Source organism: Martes martes (genome assembly GCF_963455335.1).
Source record: "Martes martes genome assembly, chromosome: 6".
Lineage (NCBI taxonomy): Eukaryota > Metazoa > Chordata > Mammalia > Carnivora > Mustelidae > Martes > Martes martes.
Window position 1 is genome coordinate 84126363 of NC_137893.1, and position 21774 is coordinate 84148136.

Sequence of the window (21774 nt, forward strand, 5' to 3'; positions counted from 1 at the left end):
GGCGTGCAAAGCTGGCTCCACCCCAAGGGGCTGTGTGTGACCTTGGGCCAACCCCTGCCCCTGCACCTTTCTCATTTACACAAGGAAGGGTTTGGCCTCAGGCAGTGAGAGCCTGAGCCCCGGGCTTCACCAAGCACAGGGAGAAAGGAGAATGAATGGGAAAGAGAGTAGGGAATATCCCAGAGAAGGCTAGGTGGGAGGAGCATCCCGGGAAGTGGGGGCATGGTCTGAAGGCTTAGCTGGGGACCCGGGGCACCTGCCTGTGGTCCCAGGAGCAGCAAAGTCCAGCTGAGACTCCCCCACTTCTGCCTGTACAGCACCTGGCCTCAGGGGTCTCCCCAAACATCAAACAGGGGGCAACAGGGGTGAATAAACCCTAACGCCTTGAGAGCTGACCCCGGACCCCCTGTTTTAAGGCCACAAAATGCCTCAGCCACCCTGACCCTGAGGGCAAGACTGCCTCGGGGGAGATGCGCTGGATCCAGCCAGCCTGGTCTCCCCTGGGCTGGGGGTCTTCACGGGCCACCTACCGGCACACGGCACAGCCGACACTAACACAGAGGTGCTGACTCACAGGCAGACACAGACACACCAACACTGGGACACACGAAGACTCTCCTTCCTTGCAGACCCCATCCTCCCACACACAGACCGGCACATCCTAGGAGTTCCCATCACACACTGGTAGTGTTAGTACACACACGGACACCCACAGTCCCTTCAGACCTGCGCACACACACACACAAACACAAATAGGCACCAACCTCGCTGGTCCACATACGAGGACCAAGGACCTTGGTGCCCCAAGGAGGAGGTGCCCGGTGCCATTCCTCTCTGGATCTCCATACCCACTCCAACAAGGGCAAGGAGGAAGCCCCTGGCAGGTGATGGGCCAGTGGTTCACATTCCGCTTCTTCCGAAGAGCTTTTAAACATTTCTGATACCATGCTGCATACCAGTCCAATTAAATTAAAACCTCTGGGGGTAGGACCAAGCATCCGTGCTTTCTAAAAGAGCCTCTGGAGGTTTGATTCTACAGCTGGGGCTGGAAATCACTGATTTATAGAATCCATTCCGCTGGGCAAAGCCCGCTCTGATTTCCCTAACAGGCCCACTTGTGCTGGGCATGAGGTTGGGATGGGCTGGGCGAGAAGGTTGGAAGGCTCAGAGGAGGAGCTCACAGTCTAGTTGGGGCAACAGACCCTGCACAGATGGGACAATTAAGGAACAATACTCAGCAGACGGGATGCAAGTGTGTTCTGGGAACCTGGAGCCACTCATTTTGGAGAGAGGCCTCAGATGGGCCAGCAAGACAGCCAGGTTGGTCCGGGATCAGAAGGCCCCGCTCCAGGCCTGGCCCAGCCACCCCCCCCCCAGCTGTTGGTGATGATGATAGCACAGGCCTGGCAGGGCAGTGAGATGGGCAGCCTTTGCACTGGTTCCCTCCCTGTCTCTTGGCACTGCCTGGTTCCCTCTGCTTGGCAGCTGTCCCCTCCGAATGCTCCAGGCAAAGCCCTGCAACATGGGCCACCAAAGGTGCTTGCATTTCAGTAGGGTCGTCTGTAAGCTCTTTGTCATCCTTAGGGGATGGAAGGTAGAAATTGGGGCAGTAGCAGGCAGCTTGAGGCTACAGAGTAGGCTACTACTACTCTGCAGTAGGCTACAGAGTAGGCTACAGAGTGCCACAGCACTCACAGACATTCGTGTCACTCGTGAAGGGGGAGATGCATGCTGACATCCACAGGCACGCACTGAGCCAGGGGTGAGGCCCAGCCTCACAAACAAATATGTGTAATTGCACGTGCAGACTCACATTAGCACTCACTCCTGACCAGAGATGTACCCACAGTGCTACACAGAGACAGGCAGGCACACTAACGCGCGCACACACACACGCACGCATGCATACTGTCCCATGGACACGTGCATGAAGACTCATCCTGGAAGGGGCTGGGCCTCCTCTCTCCCACGGATGGCAGGGTGGGATCTCAGGGGTGACATTGAGAAGGAGAGGGCTAGATTCCACCGTGCCCATCTAGGCTCCCAACCCAGAACCCGCGGACAGAGAGCCTTTTCACAGTTCCGGGCATGAGCTTAGCTCCAGGCAGCACGGAGGCCAGCCACTGCCGCGCTCCCTGCCCCAGTTCTGCAAACCCCTCCTTCACTGCCCCTGGGCAGGGAAGGGCCAGTGCTTTGCAGTGGAGGTGGGGGAGGGTACCCCCTTTACACACATCCTCCTATCCAGCACACCCCTTCATGCCAAGTATAGAAGAAATGAAGGCTCCACTCTACTCCCAAATGCCATGAGAGCACGAACTCGCAAAAACAGGCCTTCTTCTCTACTCCTCTCAAAGTCAAGCCTCACCTGGGGAATGGCTGGCCACCCCCTCGACCCCCACTCCTTTGAGAGGCAGGTGGGTGTTAAGGTTAGGCCTGCTGACCAAGGTGGGGATTGTGCTCTTGGGAATCCAGCTCCTTATGGGTGGGGTGGGGTTATATGGGGCAGGAGAAAGGTGTCAGTCTTCAGACTGCCCAGGCCCAAGACCCTGTGCTGGGTCCCTTCAAAGGGGGTGCAGTGCGGGGAGGATATGACATCCAAGAACAGGCCAAGGGATCAAGGTGACCTGGGGTCTCCACCTTCCAGCCCTTGCCCTGAAAACGGACGGCATGCAGCAGGTGTCTGGCCTCCCTCACACTGCCCGCTGGGGGGCATTCACGGAGCTCACCAGGTACCCCCTGGCCTCCTATGACCCTGGCCTCCCCCATCCCGGGGAGTCCCAGAGTCCAGCCAAGGGTGGGCTCCTGAGTCGGCTCCCCTTCTGGCTCCCTTCTGGTAAAGCCAATGGTCTGAGGAACGAGGGAAGGTCAGAAACACACCACAGGTGCAGCCAGGACAAGGCCCACGTGGCGCCGAGGTCCCTGGGGTGGCGGACGCCATTCTAGCGAGTCCCTTGTCTCCGCAGAAAAGAAGGTGCTGGCAGGTCAGATAGAAACTTGTGCTTTAATATATCTGTGTGTGTGTGTGTGAGTGAGTGTGTGCGTGTGTCAAACGACTGTCTCCAGGGCCTCAGCGCTGGGCCTCTGTCCTTGTTCTCTGCTCATCCTCGCAGCCAGTGCAGGCCCCCTCCCTGGCGGGCCGGCCCTGCCCCTGGGCACCCCGGCTGGCGGGGGTCAGTCTTTGGTACGATGCGGACACTTTGGTGTGCCGGGGGCGGGGTGGGGGGGCCACGCAGCTCTCATCATCTCTGCAATGCCAAGAGGAAGATGACCATGGGCCCCCAGAGCTGTGGGTGGGGCTGGCGGGGGGCTCCACTGCCCGGCATCACCACCACTGTGACAAGAGAAAGAAGGGACACAGGCCAGGGCTCCGGTCAGCTCGGCAGGCCAGGGACTAGCAAGCTGCCCCCTGTCTCTGGGACACCTAAAGGGGGACACTGCCCTCGCTGCACATAGACATGCTCGTAAGTGCAGATGTGAGGTTGGGTGGTGTGGGGGTTAACTTAAGCCTTCCAGGACCTAAATCCTTGCTCTGCAGCTCACTAAGTCATGGAGCAATTCACCTGACCTCCGTGGGCCTGTTTCCTCCTCTATAAAATGAGTCAAACCATCAGTGCCACCTCAGGGGCTCTTGTCCTCATGACCTGAGATTACACATATATGGGGTTTTGCACCCTGCCTGGTGCATGGTAATCACTCAATAAATTCCAGCTGTTATGATGGCAAACACCTGGCACTGGGGGGTGGGGCACATGTTTACATCTGGACCCCCCCCCCAACACACACACATACACAGACATACCCCGACGCAGGCACAGGAGGCATCTAGGTACTGTGATAACTCGGTAAGTTCACAGGAGGGCACAGTTTACTCTTCTCATTGCCCTACAAATACCCCATAACCTGAGCCAAATGTCCCACCCAAACACACCAGCATCTGTTCATGCAGTCACGGACACATGCGTCCCATCACCCAGTCGCTCTGAATCGCCATTCAGCCCTGACACCAACAGGTGCCTACCCACAGAGCCCGCCCTCCCAGATTTGGCTCCTCCCTCCTCCCCATCTTGCACCTTTATTGGGATCCATCTGCTTCCGGGGACACTCTCCCTTCTTCAGTGTGACGTCATCTATGGCGATATCCCCCAGGTAGCCAGAGCCTCGAACCCCCTCAAAAATAATCTGGGGTGGGGTCAGAGAGCAGGGATTAGGGGGTTCTGCTAGAGAGAACCCCCAACCCCTTCCCCTCAGTCCACTGGAAGCCCCCATACCCCCTGAGTTTCTCCCCAGCTCCTGGGAGGAAGTCCGAGTCTTCCTCAGTGTTCCCTGGACAGACCACCGGCCTGAGGGCTGGGAGAGCCTCACCTGGAAGGGCCCGCTGGGGTTGATGGGCACGTGCGCCTGCTGCCACACGTTGCCCTTATTGCCACTGAGAGACCAGGCGTGTGTGTCCAGGGCCCCTTTGTTCCGGGACCGCACCAAGAGGTTGAGGGAGCCTGTGGTGGGGATGAAGAGAGGGGAGCAGTGAGGATCTGGACGAGGCCCCCCTCCCCTGCCACTGCCCGCAACACTAGCCCAGAATGGTTCACATCCCATTATGCCACGGCTCACAACACAGGACAGACAGGATGGCAGCGGGCTTCAATTCATCAGGACGCCTTGCAAATTTTCCTTCATTCCTTCCTTTCCTTTCTATTCAACTAATCCCCCCACCCCAAACACACACACACACACACACACACACACACACAAAATCCTTCTTCCTCTGGAGTGGAGTTGTCCCACGCAGTGGGGTCCATGACTGAGCACAGAGCAGGATTCCCAAAGCACACAAGGCACACCCCAGGCATGGGATGATTTTTTCTAGAGTCACAGGAATGGACTTTAAAAATTTTGATACTTAGGGTGCCTGGGTGGCTCAGTGGGTTAAAGCCTCTGCCTTCGGCTCAGGTCATGATCCCAGGGTACTGGGATGGAGCTCCACATCGAGCTCTCTGCTCAGCAGGGAGCCTGCTTCCCTTCCTCTCTCTCTGGCTGCCTCTCTGCCTACCTGTGATCTCTGTCTGTCAAATAAATAAATAAAATCTTTAAAAAATTTTTTTGATACTTAGAGGTATGTTTTGAGAAATGAGTAAAACAAGTCCTTCAAACTCAGGATTTCTCTAATATTCACGCTTTGGACAAAGCCAAGAAAATGAGAGGGAGTTGCTTTAAAGAGAGATGTTTGTATCTGTGCTACACAGCCACAGTAAAAACAGAGGAAGCGAAACATTGAGGGCATTTGCCTGTGGGTGCTGAGCTCGTGTGCCCACAGCCACAGGGGCCTGGAATTCGGGAGGTGCTGGGGACCTTGGAAAAGGGGGAGGGGATCGTGACTTGGCAAAGAGCACCCAGGCAATGTCATGCCCCTTCCCAGCTCTTCCAGCCTACCTCCAGTCCCCAGTGATGGGAAGGATCTGGCTCAGAGGGAAGGGGAATCAATCTTAGCGCCCGGTGGCTGGCATTTCCATGGCACTGCCCGGAGACAAAGCCACACCATCTGTGACACCAGATAGACAGACCCCCGCTGGGGAAGAGCCACCAAATGTTACCTGCCTGAGATGAAAGGAGTTGGCCAGAAAGACACAAGGTCTGGGGACAGCTGGTGCTGTCCAGCTGCCAGGTAGGCTAGGAGGGGAGGGAGGAGGAGGGAACGGGACAGCAAGAAACACGGCCTTCCCCAGAGGCAGAGTAGGCCTGGGTGGGGACCCTCGCCAGCAGATGGGCCCATCAGAGGACTGCAGCCAGCCAGAGTGGGCCAGGAGGTGCCACACAGACTTCAACAGGCCGAAGCCCCTATACCTTTCATGCTCCTCACCGAGAGACCCTTCTCTCTTCCCCCTCCCTATCCCCCTCAATTCCCGTATCTTTTCTGCCTTTTCTTTTCCACCACCCTGCCCCAAGGCCACTAATGGGGAACCTCTCTTTTCACTGCTCGAACAAAAATTGAATTTCCACCCCCTTTCCTGAGGAGCCCATCAGCTCTAGGGTCTCCCCCGCTCAGGGGATTCCTGACCGCCTTTCACAGCATCAGCCAAGGCCCAAGACATGCAGCCTCCCTTAAGGGTGGGCCTGCTCACTACTGTCTTCCCTGCCTCCCTTGCCATCTGCAAAGCCAGAGGGAACTTCATGCTGGAGTCTGGACAGACAGACTCCAGCTCTCCCACCTCTGGGCTTTTGCTCAGCCTCTTCCCACTGCTGGAGACTCCCTCCCCTACCACATCACCCTGGCCAAATCCTTCCTGTGACTCGAGGCTTCTCTGAAATGCCATTTCCCCCCAAGAAGTCTTCCTAGGCTTGAGCTGGGATCCTCTGTGCTTCCCTGGGAACCCTGAGTCCTTCTACTTCAGTGCTCCAGGCCCAGACCACTGTCTGCTCTGTGGTGTGACAGAGCCATCCACATCTTCTCCTCCCATTGGACTCTTTGAGGGAAGGTCTGCAGCAAATTGCTACAGGTTCTCAATAATTAAATGTTGAATAAAGAACTGTTTACGATGGTCCTCACAACTGGAAGAGGACTTTCAGAGAACCTCCTGGTTAGAACTTTAGACCCCCCTATCATTCATTTGTTCAACTAGCTGAGCCCCACCATGTGCCAGGCACCGTTCTAGACATAAGAGATATGTCAGTAAATGAGGCGAGGACACCCGCCATCCTGGAGCTTACCTTCTACTGGTGATAAGCATTATAAAGCCAATCATGCAGGGAAAGGAATAAAGAGGTATTGAGGTGGGGATGTCAAGGGACTTCAGAGAGGTCCCTTGAATGAGGGGAGGGGAATGTTCCAGGCCAAGGAACATCATGAGCAAAGTCCTCTTTGGCAGGAACCCGCCTCAAGTATTTCAAGGAAAGCAAGGAGACCAGTAACCTCATCTCGCAGAAGATGAGGTCAGAGAAGGAGGCAGGGGCCAGATCAGATCTGGGAGGCCTAGAGGAGATGGTGATGAAAGGGGCAGAGCAGAGGAGTCACGTGACATGGGACAGGGGCCCCCTCCACAGCATCCCTACTAGAAAGCCCTCCTGTCCAGATCTGATGCTTACAGGGTCTTTCTTGGGTTGAATTCAAATCTTCCGCTGGCTTCTACATACATAAAAAGTTTCTGGAATCCTGTCCCCAAATCTAGCGGATTGATGGCCTTTGGGGAAGGGCTCTAGGTAGCAGGAGGACTGGGATGGGAAGGGGACTCTCATTATAAGCCCTTTGGACATTTTGACCCATACAGAATACACGGCCTGTCCAGTAAAGAAGTCAACAAACAAACAAATGAAAATTTTAAAAGCTTGTCACTTCCTCAGCAGAGTCGTCCATAACCAAGCCTCCAGCGTTGGTCTCTGTTACCAGCTGTTTGGCCCCTGTCCTGCTGTGGGCATGTGTCACAATGGCCACTCAGTCTTATCTGGTTTAATTAGACATCTGTCTCCCACTTGACCGTAGGTGCCAGGAGCACAGGAAACTCCTCTCCCTGTTTGTTGCATCACCTGATGCCTGGCATAGAACAGGAGCTCAAGAAGTGACAGCTGAATGATGACTTCATTGATTGACGTGACTTCCCAGAGGGCAAATGCTCACCCAGCCTTAGGAAGAGGGACTGCCCCTCATCAGTTACAGAGTGGCACCCTCCCAACCTTGAGCTTAGGGCTCGGGGGAGTCAGACTAACTCAGGTTGCTGTGTGATCCCGGGGAAAATGCTGAACCTCTTTGATCTACATAGTAACACCTCCCTCACCTGGTGTTTGTGGGAGGTAATGGGACTACAGATGCAGAGCCCCCAGAATATCACCGGGCACCTGACAGGCGCTCAATACCAGCACCCTCTTAGCTGTTTTCACCCTCTCCTCCAAGGCTTCCATCTTGTCCTGCTGGAGGATTTTGTTTGCAGACTCAGGAAAACCTCGAATGAGTGGGCTCTGGCTTCCTCCCTTGCCCAGATTCTGCCCATACCCCCTCCAAGGATTTGTGATTCAGCCAAGCTGAGGAAGCCCAGGCCTCATACGGGCCAGTGCCAGCCTCCCGTGGATTCCGTCTCTCCTCCCCGCCCCAGCAACCCTTGGGCAGACGACCTGGTCCCCCGACTCACCAATGTGCTTCCCGTACATGTGGTAGAAAAAGGAGACGCAGTAGAACTTAGCACTGGCATTGTACAAGGGACTCACCAAACGGGCTCGGTCCCCCAGCTCCCGGGGCCTTGATGTCTCGATGAACATGTAGTAGCCTGTTGGGGAGGGGGGGATGCACCAACAGCCTCCTCCTCACCCCACGCAGCCGCTTCCCATCTGATCCCTTCACTGCCTGAACTTCCTCTGACCCCAGGTGCCTCACCCATCCACCACGTCCTCCCTGCCTCGCCGCACAGCATAGGAGTCTAGGCCAGGAGTTCCGCGAACCCTATTGCAGTTTCTCTTCTTCTGGGTCCCCATGAAGACAGAGTTGTGTCTCCCCGTCAAATTAGAGCTCTCTAAGAGCAGGGCTGTGGCTCCCTTCAGACTGGGGCTCCCTGAGGGTAGGGCTGTGTCTCCTCCCTCAGAATGGGGCTTCCTGAGGCAGGGCTGTGTCTTCCCCCTCAGAATGGGGCTCCCTGAGGGCAAGGCTGTGTCTGCCCCTCAGACTGGGGCTCCCTGGAGACAGGGTTGTGTCCCTGCCTTTGGACTGGGATTCCCTGGTGCTATACACATACACACACCCCCAAAAACTGTCCTGCAGCAGTCCATGTCCTCACCCTCAGGGGTGCCACTGATGTCAGTGGGGGGACCAGTGTTGGGGGAGCGCTTGGGATTCTGGGTGAGGGCATTCTGCCGTGTCCAGTCAAAGTTGTCTGTCAGGTCCTGGGTGTAGCCACAGATCTTCTCATCTTCAAAGTGGCAGGTGTTGTCTGCATTGGGCCAAGGGTGGGGAGGAGACAAAGAAGGTCAGGCTTCTCAGGCCACCTGGGCCAGCTTCGCCCTCCCTGGCCACCCTGAGGCAGGTGTCGTGCACCCAAGCCATGGGCCTAGGATCTCAGGGCTTGAGAAACCAGGCAACGGGGCCCCTGACAAATTTGTTCCCAGAACAGGACTTCCTAACCTTTGTATACCACAGACCTCTGCTATCTAGTGATGTCTAGGGACTCCATCTCAGAATAATAATTTTAGATGCACACAATGAAATACAGAGGGTCACAAAGGAAATCACTTATATTGAGATACAGCTGTCAAAATATTTTAAAAAACACGTTTGTGATATGATAATAAGTGGGCTTCTTTTTTATCTAATTAAATAACAAGATCTAGCGTTAGCTCTAATAACTGCGGTGGTTTCAAAGTCCTGATGGATGTAAATGATATTCAGAAGTGGCCGCAACAACTTTAAGGTACCGTGCAAACCTCGGCTTTGTCCTGATGACAGGGTCACAGGTAGTAATTACACTACCCTGGTTTGTTGTCCGCATTCGTCACTAAAGATGTTAAACTTCTGCCAGAAGTTAAGGGAAGATAAAGAAGTAACTGTATGCCCTTCCACGTTCCAGGTTCATGGATGCCCTGAATTCTATACACAGATCCTGTGGGTGGGGTGGGGGGCTTCATGGATCTCAGACTGAGGACCCCTGCTGCAGAGAACAGGGGATATTGATTAGTCTGGTCTCTCTGTTTTCTTTCTAGGGACAGTGATTCTAGGGATTGGATCAGGATGCTGATTTGAGGAGGAGAGGCCTTGAGTTACAGATGTCCCCCACCTCTGCCCCCCACCTTTAAGCCCCAGAATGAATCCTGGATGCACTTGTCTCCAAGCCCAGCCCTGTTCCCTTTGGCTTCTCCTTCCAGGTGCTGGCCTCCACCCCCATTTTCTCTCTGGGTATCTGCCAGGGTCCTCTCCACCCACCAAGGGAATCTTTGTGTCCCCAAAGGGAAGGGGAAGTGGGAGGGAGGTGTCTCACCTGACAGGTTGGGAGAGTTGATGGCTGAGAAAGCAAGCAGGAAAACCAAGTCAGAACTGAGGTATGGGACTGTATAGAGGGTGCCCAGGCTTGGGACCAGGGGACAGCGTTCCCAAAACCAGGACTGGAGGCCAGAGGGGCCTACCCTGCGGTGACAAAGTAGGACACTGCAGAGCGGGGAGCTCCAAGCTCTGGAACCATGTGGGGAGGTTGGAAGGGGTTCCCCTGGGGAGGAGAGGAGCCCACCCTTCCCAACCCACCCCCCCCACCACCACCTACGCTCTGTGTAGTGAATGATGCGGGAGGCCATGTCCCCAGCCCCGAAGGTGGTATAGGGTGTGAGGCGGACCTCGTAGCTGTGGGGCACACGGAGGTCAGTCAGGATGTACTCCAGCAGCTGCCCCTTCTCCACGCGCCGTACTGGGATGGCCTTCACCATGGCGTTGTGCTGATTCAGCTGCAGATACAGGGTGTTCCCAGATGCCCAGATGGCCACACCCTCCACCAGAGCACCGGCCCAGGCCCTGGTGTGACTTGGAGGGTGGGGTGGGGGGCATGGGCAGGGAGCAGAAAGAATAAAGGACAAGGAAACCAGACCCTCAGTTTCCCCGTCTGTGAGAGAGGGCAATCACTCCTACCGCGCCTCCCTCCTCAGGCCATCTGAATAACATGGGATAGCAACTCATATTGAACAATAAATGCATGCTGGACACTGTTCAAGGTGATTTGTCATTAGTAACCCACTCAATCCTCAAAATTCCAATCTTCTGAGGCAGAATGTTATAATGACTCCCATTTTACAGATAAAGAAACTGAGGCCAAACAGATGTGGTTTGCCCTAGCTCACACGGAGCTGGATTCTAGCCTAGGTGGTCCGACCCAGAGCCACACTTTCACCCTCCACACCTACTGCCCCTTGGGCGGAAGAACCACATGGCATTAAACCTGACATAAGAACAGCATAGCCTGCATTCTAGAGACCCTGTGGATGAAACTGCCTCCCTCCCCCACCCTAAGCTCCTGACTCACGAGTAGATTCTGTGTTTTGTGAGCAGAGCTAGCTCTGCCCCCTTTCTCCTGTACAAACCCAGCAGACCCAGCGCAGTTTTCAGGGCAGGGCCCAGAGCATGGGACCAGAGAGGGTCCCTAAAACCTTCCAGCTTCTGCTGCTATGTCCAGAAAACTTTCTCTCTGGCTCTGAAGTGTGGTCTGTAAGGGGGTCAGATGTGTCCAAGACCTGCCTCCAACCGCTTCTCATGGCTTGATGGACATTCCCAGGGTCAGCCTGTCCCTCCTCACTCCCCCTGCCCCGGCCCTGTCCCCCTTGGCCCACCTGGCGGACACTGAGTCTGTAGTTGAGCAGGGGGTCCACAGCATCGGGCTCCCTCTGGGTCCACTGCAGCACATAGGAGTAGTTCTTGGACAGCTTGTGGCTGCGGGTGGGGTTGGGGGTGTCGAAGTAAAACTCCGGGCTGTAGGCTTTGGCTGAGAGGGCGGGGAGGGGGGCGTGGGGCCGTGAAGGGTGGGAGATGGGGAGAGACACAGAGAGAGGAGGCGCGGGACAGGGAGACAGAGAAAGATGGCAAGAAACAGGGACAAGGGTATATGGAGACAAAGAGAAAGGGAACATAGTGAAGAGAGGAGATGGTGGGAGAGGAGGATATTGGGGGAGCGAGGGTGGAGTAGGAGGGAAGGTGGGAAGTGGAGAAAAGGGGGATTGGGAATTCCAAGATGTGGTATTGGTGAGAACAGAGAGGAAAGGCCAAGGAAAAACCAGAGAAAAGAGAAATTTGGGAAGACACAGAGGAGGGATATTAGGGAGGGAAAGAGGATGGGGGGAAAGATGCAAAGAAGGGTCAAGGATATTGAGGTGGAAGGAAGAGAGGAGAAGGACAGAGAGAGAAAAAAGATGGGGAGACAGGGGAAGTGTGGGAGAACAGGGGAGAGGGGAAGGAGGTGGGAAATGTCATAGGGGCCTCTGGCTGGCAGGGCTGGGGGGTGGGGGGGAAGTGACCTGTGGTCCTGACCCCCTGTTTTTGACTGAAGAGATCCAAACAAGACCTAAAGGGGCAGCCGGTCAGTTGGGGGCTGCTGGGAGAGCTGGGGATGCAGAAGGGGACAGGCACACCTGGGGTTCTCCTCCAGGGGCACTGCCACCAGCTCTGAGAAGGAACCAGCTCTCCCTCAATGAAGAGAAAGGGGGTCAGAAACTCCTTTGGCCTCTATGCGTTCCCCTCAGCCCTCACCATGACCTCCGACCCTTTCTGACTCACCTATGCCTGCCTGCAGCCCCAAACAGCCCACCCAGGAATGACTTGAGATATGGGCTGAGAGGGATTTCTGAGCACCAAGGGGCCTGAACCTCGAGGGTGACAGCTCAGGAAAGGTGTGCTGGCTGGCCCAGAACCACCCACGACGTTCCAGAGAAGCTGTTGAGTTGTCTTCTCTCCTCTTAGCTACAGCTCAGGCCCCTTACATTGGGCCTGCAGTTAGGAAAAGAGGGGGTCCTCCATCCGCAGCCTCTGCGGCCAAGGACTAAGGAGGAGGGGCTTGAAATGTGAGGTCTGGGATGGGGCGATGCCCGGTGCTTGAGTGGGCAGATTTAAACCTGGTGTGGGCGGGGCGGGGCCGCCCCCGCCCCCAAAAAAGAAGGAAACGGAAAGCTGGGATTGGACGAGGCTCGAAGGGAGCCTATGCCTCACAGCTGCGGCCCAGGCGCGGCGTGGATGGGTCTTTAAAGGGAAGGGCCCATACCTGGTGCTCGCGGGTCTAGAGGAGCGAAGCCTAACCCCGGGGAAATAGGGGCTTGAAAGAGGCAAGGCCGTCCGAGGCCAAGGGGAAGGAGGCTGAGCTAAAACAGGCGGGGTTTAGGGCACGTATAAGCGGCCCTTGAGAAGAAAAGGTCCTACACCTGAAGGGTCTGTGAGTGAATTGCTACAGCCTGTCTAGAGGGGACCTAAAGACATCACAGTTTAGTGCGGGCGGCATGGGCGCGGTTTAGACCTGGCGTGGGCGGGTCTTGGAAAGGCAGAGGCCTAAACCTAGCGAAGGCGGGCCGGAAAGGGGCGGGGCCCAGGCCGGGCGTGGGCGGGGCTGCAGTTGGGGCGGAGCCTAGCCCCAGGTGGGCGCGATTGGGTGGAGCGGGACCCACGGGACGCTCACCCGAGACCTGAAAGAGGCAGGTAGCAGAGCCCACGTCGTTCGAGATGCTGCATTCGTAGCTGCCGCTGCTGTCGCGGGTGACGGCGTCGAGGCGCAGTTCAGAGTGGTCAGGGGCCTCGGCGGCGACGGGGACAGCGGGCGGCGGAGGCAGCAGCTGCCCTTTGAAGCGCCACACGGCCGAGGCGATACGCTGGGGGCCGCCCCGAAGCAGCGAGCAGCGTAGCAGCACGGGCCGGCCCAGCGCTTGGCGCACATCCTGGGAGCTGGGCTCCACCTCTGGCGGGACTGGGGGCGGGGGCGGCGGTCAGCGGGGCCGGGTGGGGCTTGAGGAGCGGCCCGATCGGAGGCAACGCACTCGACCCTGCTCCCGCACCCCCCAGCCTGGAGGGATCCCCGAGCGACACACATTCGTAACATAGACAGTAGCCGTGCTCCTACCTCCCTGACCTGCCCATACCCACCCCCTCCCGGCCAGTTCCTCCAGCCATGCTTCCCAGACTGGGCCTCTCGTCTTGCCTCAAATCGTTCCATCACACTCCTCTCCTCGCCCCTCCCCCACGTAGTGAAAAGTTGCATAACGTCGGAATTTAGAGCAAGATCCCCAGAGCTAGATAGTTGCCTTAGGTTCAAATCCCAGCCCAGCTTCAAACTAGCTGGTAGGGCCTTAGGCAAGTTACTTATCCTGTGACTCGGTTTCTCTATTTGTAAAAATAAAGGACTAATAGAGTCTATTTATAGGGCTGTTAAGGGTTAAATGAGTTCATGCTCTTGGAACGCTCTTAAAATGCTCTTAGAACAGTGCTTGGCAAGAGCTGAATGAGGTTTGTTAACTCTCATCCTTACACTATCAGACACAATGTGCTCCCTTGAAGGTCTTTCAAACTCCCATTTCTACCTGTCAAAATCAGTTATTTCTTTGCCCACTGGGTCCCTAGGAACGAAGATGGGGGCGGGGCATTTGAAAGTGGAAACGTGACAAGGGCCACAGACCTCCCATATTAGAACACGGGGTTGGGGGGGGGGATGACAGGGTTTTAGGCGTATCAGCAGTACGTGGAGGGGATTGGTTGGATTGGAGGGTATAAAGGGGTGAAGAAGGGGCAGGTCAGGCCTTGAACCGGGAGGGACAGCTCAGAAGGTAGTCCAGGTGGGGCGATGAGACTCACACTGCACGTTCAGCTGCACCTGGGCCTCGCGGGGGCGCACGTTGAAGCCATTATACCGAGCCGTCTGGCAGCGGTAGGTCCCACTCATGTCGCGGCTCACGTGCTCCAGCCGCAGCTTCCCGTCCGGAGTCTCCTCCAGGGGCAGCCCCGAGGGCAGCAGCGCAGCCTCCTTGTCCACGCGGGACCAGAGCACCGGCGGCCGCGGCTTGCCTCGAACCTCGCACTGCAGCTCAGCGGGCGAGCCCTCCCGCACTGTGACCACGGCCCTGCCCTTGGGCACGCTGATGGTGGGAGGCACTGCAGTGGGGAGGCCGGCAGGAGCAGGGTTAGAGTTCCCGCTAGCCTCTACTTTGGGGCTTCTGCTTTCCTCCCCCTAGGTTTGAGCCTCCCTTCCCCATCCCAGATGTCCCAAAGATCCCTCAGTATCTCCAAAACACAACTCACCGCCCCCAGTTCTCTCCACCTTAGGGTCTCCCAACTCGGAAAGAGATTCTGAAGCCTATTCCTTCTTTCCCTTTAGCCCAACAAAAGGGGGTTCCACCTTTTAAACAGTTCTACCCACTGACCTCTTCCTTCAATCCCTTCTCTCCTGCCCACTGGCCCCAATCTAGAGCTTCCATTTGTCTTCTGGCATGTTATCACAGATGCCTAGTCTCTCCCCCAACATGCTTACCCTTTCTTCCAAAGTCAGAGAATATCTGGAGTTCGGCAGGGCGCTCAGCCAGAATAACCACTAAGTCTCCCAGCCCGTCTTAGGTCTAGCTGTGGCCACAGGACTAAATTCTGGCCAATGGGATGTGACAGAAAATAAGGGTCCTCAAAAGGAAAGACTGTGCCCCTCTTCTCCTCCAGCCTATGGGCTGGAATGCAGATTGATGGCTGCCGCTGGACAGGCTATTGTGGACAAGGGGGCCCACACTAGGGATAGCAGAATAGCGAGACAAGATGGACTGAGGGGCCCTGAGGACTCTGAGCAGCCAAGCCATTATTCCAGCCTGGACCGCTCACTTTTATGAGAAAACGAAATACATATCTAGCTCATTTAAGCCTTTAGTAGTATTTCGGGATTTTCTGCTACACACAGCCAAACCCAATCCAACCCAACACATTGCCCAACTGGAGGGTCTTTTAAAGACTTCCATGGGTCCCATCCTACATCCTATCAAACAAATTAAAATGTCCTACACTAAATATAAATTGTAAATAACTCTACAAGGCAAGCTGAGGTCCGGCTCTCTAAGTTAGGATCATTTATACTCTTGTAAACATTTATACGTGTATTGGCTTTAATTGTACAGTTCTCTTTGTATTTTGGAGCCAATTAATTGTTTTTCCAGGTCTAAATGATTTCCACAGGCCCTTAAATAGCTTCCATGCCCCAGGCATCAGGCTAATGAGCCAAATGGAGGAAATGGCCCTGCGCCCGTGGATTTCCCTTTTTCTAAAACATCCCAGCTCCCAACCCTTCTGTGCCCCCATAGGTTAAAGGGCTGTCTCCTTCCTTTGAGGCTGCACTGCCCTCAGCTTAAAGTTTCAGATCCCTAGCTCTGTAAACAAGACCCTCGTGCTCCAGCCTCTGCCGCTCCCCAGACTCATCTTCCCTCTCCCATCCTGTATCCCAGCTATGGGATCCACTTGTAAGGGACACACTCCCTGGATGTGAGGTCTTTTCCCTGTGCAAGAGTCAGGATGGAAGGGGCCTCCGAGGCCATCAGGTTCACTATCTCACAGAGGGGAAACTGAGGCCCAGAGAGTTAAAGAGGCTTAGCCAAAGTCAGCCACCATCTTGGTGTAAAGGGCTAGGGACTGGAGATGAGATTCTAGAGACTCTCTCCAAAATCATCCACTCCAAACTCCTGTCATTCTGTAAACCCTTCAGGGGTGGCTCTAAAGTCAAACTGTCTGGGTTCGAATCCCAACTACACTACTTATTGTTTGTTAACTTAGGTGAGTTTCTTAAACTCCCTGAGCCTGTTTCTTCATCTCTAAAAACTGATGATGAACTACCCCCATAAGGTAAACCATGAAGGTGAATGAGATAAATATGAAATCATCAGAACACAGAGTAAACACTCAATAAATATTAGTCATTATTTCATTGTTGTTATTTATTATTTTTGGAATAAAGACCCAAATCCCTGCATTATGTGGTACCTGCTGACCCGTCCACTCTCTTCCATCTCATGCCATTCTCCCAGCTGCACTTTCCTCCCTTCAAAAGTGCTCCAAATGGTCCCCACACTTACTTCCCTCAGGGCCTTTGCACATGCTGCTTCTGTGGCCTCCCTTTTTCTTTCACCCTCCCTTGTTCTCTTTTGCCTAGCAAAGTCCTACCCCTCCCTCAGATCTCAGATCAAACATTCTATCTTAGGAAACTCTTTCCTGACTTGTGTATCACAGTTTGCAGTGATATATTTATTTGTGAGACTGTTGGAAAAATGTTTGCCTTCCTGCTTCATTCAATGCCAACAGAGCTCATTTTGCCCACCAGTCTACCCCAGAGCCTAGGACAATGCCTGGCATACTGGTGCTTAATAAATGTGTGCAGAAAACAGAGTCAACACAATCATGTTCCCCTCACTCTGATCTCCTTTCTCCTTTCTCCAAACTACTCCTCTCCAGCTCCCTCCCTCCCCCCCCCCACACACACCCATGCCGTCTCAGCTGCCCACCTGTCTCAGAGGAGATGTTGACCTCGACGCTGAGGTCAGGCACGGGTGCCCCTGGGAAGGAAGCCACGCACAGGTAGGTGCCATAGTCGCTGAAGTGCAGGTCAATGAGCTCTAGGCTGCTCGTGACCGCAGGCAACTCGGGGTCATTTCGGGTCACCAGCAGCCTCTTGGACATGCGTGCCGGCTTGCCATTCTTGAACCACTGGTAGGTCACCTTCTCCTGGGGTACTGCATCCACGTGGCATGACAGCTTCAGGTCCTGGCCCAGCTGTATGTTCTCACTCTCTTTGATCACATCTGGGGTGATCTGGAATGTAGCATTCTTCATGGCTATGGGCAGAAGGGGAGGGAGAGGTGGCTGGGGCTGGCCCAGAGCCAAGGGTCTATGTCCCACCCCCATTCAGACCTGGCTTCTATCCTTGAACTGCCAGAGTTTGGAGGCTCCAACCCCACATCACCACCACCACCCCCAAGAGAAATCACTGCTTTGCTTGGAAATGGTCCTGCTTGCTCAGATGCATTTTTAAAAATTCAAAACAGCTGGCTGTAGAAAAGTGGGTTTATTAATTGTCATAGGTGCTCTTGACTGAACATGAGAGGCACCGTTCCAAGCCCTTGACATGGGTTTACTCATCTCACCCATCCCACAGTCTTGCGGTGAGGCACTTTGCTGTCCCCATTTTACGAAGGAGAGAACTGAGACTCAGAACTAAGTCACTTGCCCAAAGAAATAGCCAACCTTGAATTCAGACTCAGCCCGCGCTCCTAAAAGCTGCACTGCTTTATTTTTATTCTTGTTTTAAACCTTGAATATGCAAAGTACAAATTTTGGAAAGAGGTACCAGAATGTAATAGCATTTCTATCTAGAGAGTGGGGCTAAGGGGAAATTTTAATTTGCACATTTTATCCTTTTGTACTGTTTGCTTCTGCAGCAACAAGTGTGTGCAATTTTTATAATAAAAGCCTAATACAGTCACTTCACATGAAATTACACAAAACACAGAGTTTAGGGGAAAAGGGTCTAGCCTCTTTGAAAAATCTGAATACTGTCTGACATAGCCAAGAGTTAGAATTCTTCTCCTTCTTTTTAAGTAGGCTCCACATCCAACATGGAGTCCAAAGCAGGGCTTGAACTCATGACCCTGAGATCAAGACCTGAGCTGAGATCAAGAGTTGGACACTTAATTGACTGAGCCTCCCCAGGGGACTCTAGACAGAACTCTCAGTAATGGGTGCTAATTCAACAGGTCCCTGGTACAATAGCCATGAACTAGGACTGGGCTGGGCAAAGAAGGCTGTGTGTCACCCTAGGAGGGGACCATAAGTATGTGATATAAACTGCAATCTCCAGGTTTTAAAGGCCAAATGGAATTAGGTGGTAAAGAATGTCTGATGGGAAAAGAACAAAGAAAAAAGTAGCTATCAGCAACAATCTGGCTACTGTCTTTCCTGCTCTGATTGAGTAAAAAGCCACCCAGAGCTAGTTTCTTCTTGTGAGAAGAGTCAGAAAAGAGAATAGTTGGAGGGGGAAGAAAAAAAGGAGAGACCATTTCAGCAGAAGACTCTCCACTGGATTTGACAGAAGCTATACTTTATTTTTCAAGGGTTAAAGAGCTGCAAACAAGCCTGGATCTTTAAAATTTTCAAATAAGCAACAAACAAACAACAACCTAAAGTTACTTCTAAGTCAGAAAAATTTAGTTTTCTCGTTAGGGGCGCCTGGCTGGCTCAGTCAGTAGAGTATATGAATCTTGGTCTCAGGGTCGTGAGTTTGAGCCCCATGTTGGGTGCAAAGATTACTTAAATAAATAAAACTTAAAAAAAAAAAAAAAAAGCTTTCTCCTTCAAGCCCAGTAGCAAAATCAAGATCATACTGAGAAGCGAATGAGGCTGAGGTTTAATAAGGAGGGTGTTTATACCTCTTTAATTTTGTATCATTTTTACATTTAGTAATTACCTTCAGACTCACTGACATGCTTTGCCAATAAAGATTTGCATATGGGGTATGTGCAAGTTATGTTATTTTCATTTTAATTTTGTGAAAAATGTAGAGACCATTGTATGGGAAGAGTCAGGAAATTTCTCTTAAAGACTGGAATGTCCACATTTAGCTTTTGGCAGCCTCCGTTTCCCAATCTAAGAAAAATGTAGGCAATCAGGATGCCTGGGTGGCTCAGTCAGTTAAGCATCTGCTTTTGGCTCAGGTCATGATCCCAGGGTCCTGGGATCAAGTCCTGCACTGGGCTCCCTGATGTGTGGGGAGACTGCTTCTTCTCCCTCTGCCTCTCTCTCTCTCATGAATAAATAAAAGTCTTTTTTAAAAAAAATGTAAGTAATCAATGCCAGCCCTTCCCACTTCTTCCATTGTTGAGATGACATTTGGAAATGTACATCACAAATAAAACTTTATACAAACTGTAGTCCTGCTGCCAGCAGACAGACCTCAGAATTGCAGGGAAATCAAAGTGCCTAGAACATGGCCCCTCAGCGAATCTCATCTACCATAAGGAAGCAGACAAGCCCCTTTCCCAGTTCCCCGGTGGTTTCTGGAGGGCAGCCCCCCCACCCCCATCTGCCTCCCGAGTCCCCTCCCGCCCCTCCAGACCCACGTACATCGCACCAGCAGGTTGACCGTCTTCTTGGCAGGGTTGCCCACATTGTTGGTGGCTGTGCAGTTGTAGTAGCCAGAGTCCCGGGCCTGCACTGAAGGGATGCTGAGGGTGCCACTCTGGGCCAGAGCGCCCAGGGGCAGTGGGCCCGGCCCATGGGACCACTGCAGCTGGGGTAAGGGATCACCGCCTGTCAGCAGACACTGTACGGTCACATTCTCCCCCGGGTTTACCACCAGAGTTTCATTCACAGACAGCTTCAGGGCTGGTGGTGCTATGAGGACAAGGAGGTGGGGTCTTAGGGGACTGTGAGGCAGCGCTGAGGGAGCTGATGGGGAGGAGAAGCCATGGGCTTGGGGAAGGCCTGAAGGAAGACTGGGGAGGAGGCAGGGAGCAGGCAGAGGGGAGGAAGGGAGGTGCTCACGGTGCGGTGCCTAAGGGTCCTGTGTGGGGCGGGGCACCGTCTCCTAGCTGGGGAGTCAGCCCAGGTGGGCGAGGGGGTCGAGTAGGGAAGTCCTGTACCCGTGGTGTTGGTGAGCCGGAAGGTGATGGCCTTGTCCGGGATGCCACACACATTGCGTACAGACACCTGGCAGGTATAGCTGGCGTAGTCCTGGGGCCGCAGGTTCTTCAGCTTCAGGACCTTGGTCTCCCCCTAGGTAGCAGCAGTGCACTGGGGTGAGGGGCCTGCTTGGGTGCCAGGGATCCCACACACATTCACCCAGCACCATAGGCGGAAGCAAATTCTTCCTTTAATTCCTGTCTTTCCAACCTCCACAGTTTATCCTTGGGGAGCCACAGCCTGGATTGGATGCTGCCCTCTCCGTACCTTGAGCTTCTCTGCATCTGGTGCTGTCCTGGGACACACCAGCCAGGACCAAGGCCTCAGCTTTCCCCCTCTGGGAAATGGGGGGGTAAGGAAGGACTCCTGTTCTGTCTTACAACCTATGCAAACATGGGGCTGGCCCCCAGGCCATGTCCACACGTAGAGCCTTGCCACCTGGGATAGCCACCTCGGAAAGCCTCCCCGGTAGGACAGCTTCCTCACCACCTCCCGGGACTGTAGGGGTCCCGTGGGAAGTGCAGTCATCTCTCTGCCCCCCGCTAGCACTGCACCTGCCCGAGTTCCCAATACTCTGCCAGCCAGAAGACTGAGGCATCACGTGCCTGCTCCTTGGGGGGGGGGGGGTGCCTTTCCTAACTAGCCATGACCCTGGAGGACATGTTGCCTGGGGGACTCTCCCGTCCTCCCTGACCTTTCTGTCCGGATGTCTGAAGCCCAGTGAGAATGCATGCCTCTGACATCAGAACAGAATAACTGGAGTCAGGGCAGTCCCTGGAACTCGGGATCATGAGACCTCGGTCTTCGCGTCCCCCGCCCCTGCGGGGTGCAGAAAGAAGAGTGTGGGGCGAGCCATGAGGAAACCAGGCCGGCTGCTGTCCATCCTGACCTGGGTGTAGAGGGGCTCATAGATGTCAACCCCATTGTCCTGGCTGTGAGACAGGGTGTCAGAGCCCCGCTTCCAGATGAAGCGGGCAGGCGGGTTGGAGTTGACAGTACAGCGCAGGAACACTGTCTTCTCCTGGTAGAAGTTGCCTCGAACATCGCTCACCGTCTGGTGCACCGTCAGCACGGGCTCATCCAGGTCTGCAAGGATACCACGCCAGAGAGAGTCAGGGCTGGCTGACCCCAAGGTAGGGGGCTGGGTTTTCTGGGAGCCCCCCAGGAAAGCTAAGCTACTCTCAAGGGAAGCTTCCAGAGAGCCAGATGGTCTCCCAGCCCGCAAGATAGACCAACCCATTAGAGGCAGGGGAATAGACTTAACAGCCTCCCAGCTGTCCCTGCCCCCGGTCCTGCACGGGGGTGTCTTTCTTCACCTTCCCGTCATGGGATGGAGGAAGCAGCTGCAGACTGGAAATCAGGACACTGGTTCAGATCCCGGGTTAGGTGCTAATTTGCAGTGTGACCTGCCTAAGTCCCTTCTCTCTCTGGGCTTGTTGCCTCACTGGTAAATTGGACTAGGTTGGTGGTTCTCACCTTTGTTTGCATGACAGAATCACATGGATACCTTTCTTTTCAATACCACTGCCTGGCATAGCTCATTGATGGTGTCAGAAGTCAGAAGAATGATTGCCTCTAAGGAGATTATTGACTGGGAGGAGCATGAGGGAATTTTCTGGGGTCCGAGAAATGCTCTTGAACTGGATGGTGTTTAC

General features: G+C 54.3%; 1 protein-coding gene across 1 annotated transcript in view; it reads right to left on the reverse strand.

Annotated features, from left to right (window-relative positions):
* Positions 1–2983: 2983 nt before the first annotated feature.
* MDGA1 (MAM domain containing glycosylphosphatidylinositol anchor 1) overlaps positions 2984–21774 on the reverse strand; it is a gene marked incomplete at its 5' end in the record, with an annotated part of 53969 nt that continues 35178 nt past the window's right edge. The window contains 14 exons of the mRNA XM_080806651.1: positions 2984–3331; positions 4071–4179; positions 4363–4493; positions 8115–8249; positions 8754–8906; positions 9948–9971; positions 10227–10404; positions 11281–11432; positions 13110–13394; positions 14276–14572; positions 16948–17277; positions 19562–19831; positions 20080–20212; positions 21009–21205. Coding sequence (XP_080662777.1) covers positions 3240–3331; positions 4071–4179; positions 4363–4493; positions 8115–8249; positions 8754–8906; positions 9948–9971; positions 10227–10404; positions 11281–11432; positions 13110–13394; positions 14276–14572; positions 16948–17277; positions 19562–19831; positions 20080–20212; positions 21009–21205 — 2486 coding nt within the window. The 3' untranslated portion in view covers positions 2984–3239. The remainder of the gene's footprint in view (positions 3332–4070; positions 4180–4362; positions 4494–8114; positions 8250–8753; positions 8907–9947; positions 9972–10226; positions 10405–11280; positions 11433–13109; positions 13395–14275; positions 14573–16947; positions 17278–19561; positions 19832–20079; positions 20213–21008; positions 21206–21774) is intronic.